The 10,680-nt window shown below is 55.9% G+C and overlaps 1 protein-coding gene across 2 annotated transcripts in view; it reads left to right on the top strand.

Moving 5' to 3' along the window:
• Window positions 1-10,462, top strand: part of Appl2 (adaptor protein, phosphotyrosine interacting with PH domain and leucine zipper 2) — a 38,999-nt gene extending 28,537 nt beyond the window's left edge. Inside the window, exons 15-21 of one of the 2 annotated variants that reach the window (XM_023717066.1) lie at window positions 2,941-3,099; window positions 3,219-3,271; window positions 4,647-4,821; window positions 7,633-7,669; window positions 7,890-8,030; window positions 8,678-8,725; window positions 9,854-10,462. In XM_023717066.1, coding sequence (XP_023572834.1) covers window positions 2,941-3,099; window positions 3,219-3,271; window positions 4,647-4,821; window positions 7,633-7,669; window positions 7,890-8,030; window positions 8,678-8,725; window positions 9,854-9,880 — 640 coding nt within the window. In that variant the 3' untranslated portion in view covers window positions 9,881-10,462. Of the gene's footprint in view, window positions 1-2,940; window positions 3,100-3,218; window positions 3,272-4,646; window positions 4,822-7,632; window positions 7,670-7,889; window positions 8,031-8,677; window positions 8,726-9,682 lie in introns of both variants that reach the window. The other variant, XM_004623857.2, reaches the window with a different exon arrangement.
• Window positions 10,463-10,680: the final 218 nt, after the last annotated feature.

Raw genomic sequence — 10,680 nt, 5'->3', positions numbered from 1 at the left:
GAGGGAGGCGTGGGCGGCCTCGTGGGGCAGGCTGTGGGCAGCCGAGGGAGATGCTATCACCTGCTTCTGCAGGCTGGGAGAAGCCTCAGCTGGGCCAGGAGAGTGAAAGTCTCACGTGGGGTCTGCACCACACTGCAGCAGGGCCAGGATTCACACCTGCCCGGTGCCAGCATCCCACCGGGCCACGTTGCTGTGGTCTGAGCTATGCAGGCTGTGTCACCGGTCCTGCCAGGCAGGCGCTCACCCCAGCTTTTTACAAGAACCAGCAAAGTACTGTAAACAGAAGTGCGTGCGCTGGGAAGAAGCCAGGAGCACGCTGCCGCTGAGCCCATTCCCCAGTCCATTGCCGGCTGAGTCTCCTGCCTCAGAGTGTTAGGATACCAAGCATTCCACCACGTGGGCACAGGTTTCACTACTCATCGTGTATGTGTCCATGTCGCTGCCCAGGCCGCTCTGCACACAAGCTCTTATTTTCCTATGTTCATTTGAAGTATGTCTGCACTTTTCAGCCATTTCTTAATCAAGCCGCACACAGCTCCACCACTCACTGTTAGCTGTTGAGTGCTCAGGTTGTCTGTCCCCCTTTTGCCCGATGGCATTGATAGTGGCCGGTTCCATGCCAACAGCTCTCCCCTGGATTCCAGTCTGGCTTCTGGGCGGATTCAAGGAACCACCCCGAGTTTCTGGGCGTCTCAAAGGGCTGAGGGCGTGGAGGGCTGTGTTACTCGTCATGCTAGTGGCAGTGTGGGCATCAGAGGGCAGCTTAAATGGTGACACAGTTGGTGTCTATTTTCGCAGCGGGGGGAGGGGTGGAGGCGTGCATTCTGAACATGTGCAAGCCCACGACTGCCAGAAGTCACAGGGATCTCAGGGAGACCACAGGGAGCTCCCGGGGTGACGCACCCCCGCCCTGGGTACATGCAGAGGGAGAGAGGCTGGGAGGCACACGTGGGCTTGGCCGTGCGAGACCTGGGCGCCCTGCTCAGGAGCTGCCAGTTTTGTGGATTAACAGGCTTGTCCTTGCTTAGGAAGACTGCCGTATGTAGCGCAGCATGGGATAGGCTGAGGGGCCAGTGGAGAGGGCAGACAGGGTGGCCCAGCCCACGTGGAGCATGAGAGCCTGAGCAGAGGTGACAAAAATGGGACAGGGCAGCGAGCCTTGGACGGCTGAGCGCAGTGAGGAAGTCACAGTGTGTACAGTTTGGGCTCAGAGGAAAGCACTGTGACGGAGCGAAAGTCCAGACCCTGGGGCACGCCATGAGTTGGGGGGAGTGCTGCCCTGCGTGTAGTGACAGAAACCCTAGTGCACATGGGGTAGAGACCCTGTGACCAGGGTAGCCCTCCCAGCTACTCTGAGGTGACCTCTCTCTAGGGGACAGAAAGCACCATGATGACATGGCCAGCCACTGTCTGGCGTGGGGAGCACAGGACCCAGGCCAGGCCTGGCTGTGGAGGTTGAGATGGCACAGAGACCTCTCTGCAGTGACTGCAGGTGGTGCCCGAGTGAGAAGGTGGGAAAGAGCTTGGTGGGTCTGGGAGGCAACTGGAAGGCCAGGCCCAGGTCATGGGGAAGGCGACCAGGAGCTGGGAAGCACGAGGCTGGAGTGGGGAATTGTGGGTGAGGCAGGGTGAGATGACCTCCTCCCTCTCTAGGGTCTGTGCTCACAGCTCTTGACCAGAGAGGACCCAGGGCTGGGTGAAGGGCAACGAGGAGTCCTTGAATCTGGATTTAATCAGGTGGCAGCAGCAGGGCCTGTGGGGCTGGAGGGAAGGGCAGATGGAGATGACAGAGATGAGGAGTCTAGTTTGGGTCACCCTAAGGCGAGGCCTGTGAACCATCTCCCAGTTGTCATGCACCCACTGATTGCTCCAGGCCAGGGCGCACGGGAATCATCCCGCCAGGGGGATGAGCCAGGAGCTCAGCCAGAGCTCAGAACAGCCAGGGCAGGGCGGGCTCCTGAGGAGCCCAACATCTGGAGAAGAGAAGGAGCAGCAGGGCTAGGAGGAGCAGCACCTGCACATCTGGCTCCCGTGGAAACCAAGGGAGCTTGGAGACCATGTCCACGAGGCGCTTTAGGGTCCCTCTGGCAGCTGAGAGCAGTGCCCGTTAGCCACATATGGCCTCCTGTAGTGACACATGGCCTCCTGTCGTTCTTTGTTCAGAGTACTCATGCCTCCCTAGATAAGGTCCAGGTTCTTGGCTCCTGGATGTCACCTGGCCCCACGCCACCTCCCCTTGCTCTCTGGAGCCTAAGCACAGATGTTCTCAGGGCAGTCGCTATATCACAGCCATTGTAAGGAAAGCATTTCTGAGGGGCAGGGCCCCAGGGCACATGTGACTCCAGCAGCCTCCTCCCTTCCCCTGGCTCACCGGGGCTCTCTATTGGCCCCTTTCTTCTGTTAGCCGTGGAGTTTGAACTTGTTCTCCAAGGGTCCTCGCAGAGCTGGCCTGCAGGCCTGAGCCTCCTGTCCCTGCCTGCGTCCCTCATGGGGACCGGCCATCTGTCACACAGCTGTCCCAGGGAGGTAGTGCTCCAGAGGAGCGGGCATTAGAGGGGGTGCTGGAAGTCAGGGCCAGGCTGATGAAATAAACAGCAGGCCAGGAGGCAGGCCAGGACGTTTCTTCTCCAGCTGACAGGGCTGGGTGCCGCCGTCACTGCCAGCCGTTAGTGACAATGATAAATACAACTTGGAACGAGACAGAGGCCTGTCTCCCAAGCGGCACGTTTCCCAGACCAGTGTGTGGCGCAGCAGATGCTCTACCACCGCTCTTGGCTGAGCTGCGGACATGGGGGCGTCCGGACGGGTTCCGCAGGGACACGAGGGTTCAGAGCACACAGAAGGGCCCGTGGGAACCGCCCTTGTGTTTCCGGGTGTAAAGTTACATCAAGCGAGTGGCTAAGCATGCCTGCAGACTTCCTCTCCTCTGTCGCACCCCAGCCAGAACCCCAAGAGCTCGGAGCTGGAGAACGACAGGGCCGGGCCCCCAGCTGCAGCCGCGGTTCCCGAGCCCGAGGAGCTCATCGCCCCTGGGACACCGATTCAGTTCGACATTGTACTTCCAGCCACAGAATTCCTGGATCAGAACAGGGGCGGCAGGTAGGGCCGAGAGGGCTCAGGAGGGAGGACAGTCTGTTCTTGGGTCTGGCGCACCCCAGAGACCTGCCTCGCTTAGCTGGTGTCCGGGTCCTTGTGGCTGACGCCTGCTGTTCCCCTAGGCGGACCAACCCTTTTGGCGAAAGTGAGGATGACACCTTCCCGGAGGCAGAAGGTGAGAGGCCAGCTCAGTGCGCTTCCTGCACTGAAGGACGGGGCCACTGAAGTAACAGGAGACATTGTGTTTTGGAGCTCTAGAACTCGGACTAGGGATTGAAATTATGACCCCAGTTTAGCATTCCCCGGAGAGGTGATGACAGGTATGGCGAGGCTGGTCTTGAGTACCGCCAGAGGGGAGGTGGGAGGTTCTCCGCCTCCGCCATGCCCCGGAGCTCCTGCATGCAGATGCTGCCACCTCTAAAGCTGGCATCTGTTCCTCTAACTAGACTCAAGGAGGACAAAATGAGCACATCAAAACGCAAACTTGCTGAGGATACGCATCGTGATGCTTCACGTTATAGGAGCACAAACAGTATGGTCTTGAAGTAACATGAGTGAATGATAAAGTTACGGTGTTCAGCTTTAGAGTTTGGCTGTTGGTTTGCAGTCTTAAATGTGCTGCAGAACATGCCCAATGGTGCTGCCCGGAACCCGGTGGTGCTGCAGCCTGCGTTCCCAGCCAGTGCCGTTCGGTGAGGAGAGGTGCTGGGCTCCGGCAGCAGCTGGCGATCCGTGGAACAGACTCTGCTTATGTCAGTCAAAGGTGGTTACCTCAGCATTTGCGTTCCTTAAAGGTTTTAGGCAGAAGGTACCAGTTTTTGAAGTGAAGCTGGTAGCTGTGCCTCAGATGTGGCACGGCGCGTTGACTGCCGGTGTCTGCCCTGGTCCACAGCGGGCGTCGGGAAGCTACAGGGGGCACTTTTAAACTTGTAAATGTCCACAGAAAAGTTAAGTGTGAGTCACTGATTAGCTATATTAATGTCCCGTTGGCCCTTGCTTCTGGGAACAGAGGGAAGAGAGAGGCCCCCAGCTTAAAGTGATGGGTCAGTGTTGTTCCTACAGGAATAGGAAGTCGTTCTTTATTCAGTGTTTTCTGTGCTGTCTCAGTTATGCTCTGTCACTCAGTGCTGTGTGTCCGTGCCCCTGTTAAGAAGCCATTGGCAGTGGCTCTCCCTTTCTTAGGAAATGTCACTGCCCCTGGGTGACAAACACGCTGTCTGACTGGTGAGCCCCAGCACTGGGCACACTCCCACACCTTCTCTGAGCAGGCTCAATCAGTGGGTGGGCCAAAGTGCTGGGTGTCCCACGGTGTGGGGGAGCACACCTCCTGGGCTTCCGGTGAGGGGCACCCCCCTGGCACCACTGCCACAGGTCACGTAAGAACTGGAGGCACCTCTGTGGGCCGCAGCAGCTCACATGCAGACAGCGCAGGCAGCGGAAGAGCCAGGGCTGGGCAGCCTGGCCGAGATGCCCTGCTCGGGTGCCCTCCGTCCTGAGCAAGCCCAGGAGCCCAGGTGTTAGCGAGCTCCTGAGCAACGGCTCTCTTGCAGATTCACTTCTGCAACAGATGTTCATAGTTCGGTTTTTGGGGTCAATGGCGGTGAAGACGGACAGCAGCACAGAAGTGATTTACGAAGCCATGAGGCAAGTGCTGGCTGCACGAGCCATTCACAACATCTTCCGGATGACCGAGTCCCACCTGATGGTCACCAGTCAGGCTCTGAGGTACTTTGTATCTTCTTTTGGTTTATTTTTGAGGTAGGGTCTCGATGAAGTTCAGGCTGGCCTTGAACTCACATATGCAGCATAGGCTGGCCTCAAACTCATGGCTATCCTCCTGCCTCAGCCTCCCAAGTGCTGGGATTACAGGCGTGTGCCACCACCCTGCAGCGCCACCCTGGCTTCAATGCCACCTTTCCTTTTTTTCTTTACTGCTTCTCTGTCAGAGCCCCTGCCGGCTTCACCGCACATCTGACTTAAGCCATACGCACCCACCTGGGTGCGCACTCGGGGATGTTTGATCGGGTTACAGGAAGAGGCCACACTTTCTTCTGTCAAATATGCTCCTAATGACAAGGACTCACAGCTGAGCTCAGCACCCAGTGACTACAGGTTGTGCAGCCCTTCTCTGGCATACTTGAGACCAGAAGGATTTCAGATTCCGGGTCGTTCTCCCCCCAGACTTTGCAGTATTTGCATATGTATGATGATACACCTTGGTGATGGAGTCCACGTCTAAATTGGAGCTTCGTGTATATTTCATGTTCACTACACACGTGCTAAGTGTGCCTGAAGGCAGCATACCATCTTAATGGCCTTGTGCACGAAGCGGCTCCGTGCCGCGGATTTGCACTTGTGGCAGGCTCCCAGCACATTTTGTATCGTGGGGCTTCTGGATTTCAAATCTCAGATTACGGAAGCTCAAGCTGGATGGTGTTATAAAGACGCTGTTACTCTAGAATTTCTCTATATTATGAGATCTTCAAAGTAAAAGGTTTTTATTTGAAAATAATGCTTATTAAAATTAATAACAAGGATAAAGAGCATGAATCTGCCCAAAATACCTGGAGCATTAAAAGGTAATAGAAGGAACTCTGGTGCACTGAGGGGTTTCAGGTAATGAGGTCCCGGGGAGTGGATGGTTGCGGCCACCAGGTGGCAGTCGCAGGGCTGAGCCACTGTACACAGAACAAATGGTGGGCCCTGACGTTTCAGAGTTAGGTGCGTAGGTTTCTGCGATGCTGTTACGTCCCAGCGCGACACATTTCTCTGCTAATTGCTTAGGTCAGTTACACCAGTGACAGGTAGTATTTTAGATTACTGGATCAATGATTTCACTTTACGGAGCTTCTGGAAGAACTTATGGGCAGGACTCCCGTGTATTTCCGTGGGCCGCGGTCTCGCAGAGCCAGGCTTTCTGGGTTTATTCTGGCCTTGGCATTTGTGTAACCCCTACAGCCCCGTACCCTCAGCTGTGAATTAACTGTGTCCAGGCCGCATGCTGTCTGAGGGGCCGAATTCGTGCGCTTAAACACGTGTGCTGCCCAGCATGGTGCAAGTGCTCAGCGAAGGCTGACGCTAGGAAGGGAACTTAGGGACCCGGGTGCAGTGTGTCCCTTCACCCCAGCGCCTGGAGAAGCGGAGGCAGGGGCAGTCAAGTGCACACCCAGCCCGGCAGCTTACTGAGCCCATCTACACACAAAGCATAGGGACGGGGCTGCAGCTTCACAGTTGCTGGGTTACGGCTCCCCACTCTGGGTTCAACAGCCGCTACAGTACTGCCAAAACTAAAAGAGTAACTAGGATTTCCATTCATTACCTTCCTCATTTATTATGAAACTTATCATGAGAATTAGGTTATTAGGAATAAAACTCCATATATATCTTTAAGCTTTTCTCCAACAATGTCCTGAACCTTATGCAGAAATTAGCTCATTGTTCCTAGAATTCAAGGTTCTCGATAGATTTGCCTAATCTAGATATTGTGTATAAATGCAATTATAAACTTTTTATAAAGAGAAAATGTTCTTGCTTTTATCCATAAAATTTACAGTGATTGCAGAATAAACGCGCTACCCACTATTGCATGTAAGTGCCCAACACCACAAGCATGTAGCAGACGCCCGTGGGACGTATGCGCCTGGCACTTGCCAGCCTGCAGGAGAGCCTCAGCCCTGAAAAAAACAGACACCGTGGTGCCACGGTTTCTGAGCCTCATTCATCCCACAGTTGTGGAAAAGGTGGCTGCGGTCATGTTCATCCCCAGATGCCAAGTTTGCAGACAAAAACAAACTTTTACCCATGTTTGTGCTTGTAAATCAAACCGCAAACAAGAACATCCGTGTGGGCTGGGGAGATGGTGGAGTAGAGTAAGCGCTTGCCTAGCAAGTGCAAGGGCCTGAGTTCAATCCCTGGTTCTGGGGAAAAAAAAAAAAAATCCGTGAACTAAGGCCTCACTGTATTAAGGCAGCATTAAATTCTCTAACATAGTTCTGACGTACATCAACTTGCTAACTCGATGAAGAGCATTAAAATTGTGTTGAAGAATATATTCTGAAATGCCTTCTTTAACATTATTCCTCTTACATTTATACTAATAGGGAATGTTTTGTCAAATGCCTTACTGTTCTCAAATACCGCATGTATTTGTTTAAAATTAAACTTAGAGTAAGTTGGAAGCACTTGGAGGAATTAAACAGCAGGCAGTGCCTGCCAAGAAGGAGACAGCAATCCTGATCCATCCGCACATCATCTGCACATACTTAGAACTGCCCGCAGTCACGCGCTCTGGCTAAGCCGCGCCCCGTGGGGTTTGCTCCGCTTGCTGAGCTGCCTGCACTGCCAACACCTGAGCCATACACGTGGCAGCAGAGGCAGGAACCGAGCTCATGGCCACGGAACGGCCTCCCTAGCCTCAAGCAGGCCACGCTGTCCAACAGAAGAGTGTGTGCATGACTGCACTCTGATCTCCAGACCCTTTAAGGATGGCTTTGTTCAACGTGTGTAATTAATTTAATGAATCTTCTACAATTTCAGGTTGATAGATCCTCAGACCCAGGTGTCCAGGGCCAACGTAAGTACCTCACCACCTTCACACCCATGTCAAGCCCACAGTGAGGGCGAACCTTGCAGAGCATCCCATGGTAACACACAGCTGATGGGCACACATAAAGGTTCGCCACCACTGCCCTGGCGCTTGGCGAATGGCTGCAGGCAGTGGCTGCCCCTGAGTACCACACAGAGCTCTTTTGCTCCCTTTGTTGGTGACTGCTGAGTGTGTCCTTTCTCCCCAGTTTGAACTCTCCAGTGTCACCCAGTTCGCTGCCCATCAGGAAAACAAGAGACTGTTTGGCTTTGTCACCCGAGTCCCCGAGTCCCTGGGAGAAGCGTCTCTGAGCACGTACATTTTTGAAAGCAACTCCGACGGCGAAAAGGTCTCACTTCTTTCTGTCTTGTATTTGGACAGCTCAGGGTGGGGCGCTGTGGTAGGAACCGTGGCCAGGCTGTCGGGGTGACATCCCACAGGCTCCAGCCCCCACTGCTGTGACACCAGCTGTCCTGCAGTTCCCTGGGGAAGGTACACACCTACACAAATAGAGTGGGCGAGGAGCACGCCAGGTGTAAGGTGGATTGTTTGGTAGGGAGATCACAAAATGCTAAAGCAGTACTCTGCATTTGCTCTGAGAAAAAAAAAAAAAAAAAGCAAAGTATACACTAGAAAATAGAGCAAACCAGGCAGGAGGCTCCAGGAAGTGCCGCCAAGCTGAGAGCCCCGCCCCTAAGCCCCTCAGCGAGAACCCTCCTGGCCTCCAGCCCAGCGCTGGAGAAGCTGCCTGGGCCGGAAACACCTTGAAGGAGCTGCCAGCACCGGAGGAACTCGGCTGTCGCGCGGCACACGCTGGCACCGAGGTCGGGACAGCGGGGCGCTAGCACTGCAAGCCGCCAGGATGAGGCACTCGGCCACCTCCCAGTGTCCCACATGGCCCGAGTGGACGGTGGCTCGCCGCACTCCTCGCTCACCTCCCCCTCAATGCTTGGCCTTTCGTACATTGCTGACCACCGCTTTCCTTGTCTTTTCCAGATATGTTATGCTATTAATTTGGGAAAAGAAATTATTGAAGCTCAGAAGGTAAGGTGCATTTTCATGCGGGTTTAACAACCACTGTAAGGACATCTGCCCACAAGGACAGTTGTGCTTCCTAGACAGAGTGCGCACCCCCGAGCTTTCTAACCGCCACACGCCTGCCAGGCTGGCTGCAGGTCCCACTAACAAATGTGCACGTACTAATCAGCGCCGAGCGTGCCTGCTGTCCGCCCTCTTGCTCACACTCTTGGCCAGGCTGCCCCTTGCCCTGCGACGACACACACCCACGTTCCCCCGCACCCCTCAGCCCTGCTCCTCCCAGGACGCCCCAACCTGCAGCCCCGGCAGGCACCACTTACCGAAGTGACCAGAGACCTCCCTTCACTCAGCAGCTTGTCCCCAGTGAAGCGCGGAAGTCTGGGTAGTGGCAGGAAACCCTGCAGTGACAGCAGTGGCGCAGACACGCACGGTCTGGCTGCAGGCTGCGTGTGAGCAGCACGACCGAGGGCCCGGGTTCTGAACCTGAGGCAGGAGCGTGCAGGGGGCAGCGAGCAGACACGCACGCGCAGGAGCAGCTGCCCAGCAGGGCGGCTCCGAGTGGCCTTGCTCCCCCACTGGGGCCTCCGCCCACTTGTGCGCGGTCACTACCACCCACCCGTCCCTCCCTGGCCCAGCGCAGAGGCAGGTGAACAAGTGCGCGCTGCGGTCCCCCGGGGCCGATGCGAGCCCGCGCCCGCAAGTGCCCGGCTGTGATGCTCCCCCTTGAGGAAGGAAATGCCCTGGCGAGGCGCCCTGCGGGCCGAGGGGCCCTCAGCCGGCTTCAGGACTCTTCCTTCAGCCTGCCCCGGCCGGCCGGGGCTTGCGGAGCAGCGAGGGCCCTAGCTGGGGGCCTGCAGGAGGAGCGCGGCCAGGCCCCGCGCAGCGGCCGCCCGTGCACGTGCGTCTTAAGCCTTTCCTCCTTTCTTCCTTTCCGTCCCTCGCACACTCTGCCGCCGACCTCAGGATCCGGAGGCTCTGGCCCGACTAATGCTGTCTGTGCCGCTAACCGCTGACGGGAAGTACATGCTGCTCAGCGACCCCGCGGAGGACAGCGCCGCAGGCCCGAGCGCCGGCGGAGGCGCCGAGTCCGAGGCCTGACTCCTGCTCAAGGGTTTCCGCTTCTCTGCCGCGCAGGCGCACGACCCGGTGTCCGGATGCTGACCCGATGTCCCCTCGGCGCCTTCGTCAGAGACCTGGCAGGCGCAGGACGCGGTGCCTCGGGCGCCCGGGGCTGCACCGCGCCGCAGCGGAAGCCGGTGGAAGGCGCTGCGCCCTCTCCCCGGAGGCCGTCGCCCCGCTCCTGGTGTCATTTTTTTAAGAGTGGCAAAGCCCTAGATTTACAATTTGATAAATACTAAGTGTTTCCTATTAATATAATCTATTTTTGTATGTTACCTAACGAGCTTTTTAAGTGCCTGTTCTGGAAAGTGTGTACGCAACACCAGCTCGCCGCGCAGGCCCGGGGTCACAGCCTCGCGCAGCCGGCCCGGCGCGGGTCCCCACCAACGCGACTGCACGCGACTGCACGGGCGCCTTCCTCTTCTGAGCCAGACCCTGCTCCACACCCACTGGAAGCAGGGCGCGGCGCGGGGCACTTCCAGTTTCCACTGGGATCATCTTATTCCTGGAACCTGGCGACCCTCCCTTGAGGTTAAGAATAAAGATCTTGAACTGTGCGTGGTGTTTAACCGTAACAAGTGCAAGAGACTATCATAGCCCTGAATAAATTAACGTAGCCATGAAAATGATACACTATTTGTTTTCTGCTCCTTGCGCTTATTTTCTAGAACATTCCTAGAAAGAAACTAAAGTGAGTTCTCTGGTGTTAATGTTTAATTGCATAATGAAATTATAGCAGAGGGAACACTTCTCCAGAACATCTGTGTTAAATAAGTAGGACACCTCAGAATGGTGAGCTGGTAAACAGTTTCTGCAACCCCAAACTAGATGAACCTCCAAGG

This window comes from Octodon degus, unplaced genomic scaffold (genome assembly GCF_000260255.1).
Source record: "Octodon degus isolate 3935 unplaced genomic scaffold, OctDeg1.0 scaffold00004, whole genome shotgun sequence".
NCBI classification, from domain to species: Eukaryota; Metazoa; Chordata; class Mammalia; order Rodentia; family Octodontidae; genus Octodon; species Octodon degus.
The sequence above is the reverse complement of the archived record's forward strand: the minus strand, read 5'-3'. Positions and strand labels throughout refer to the sequence as shown.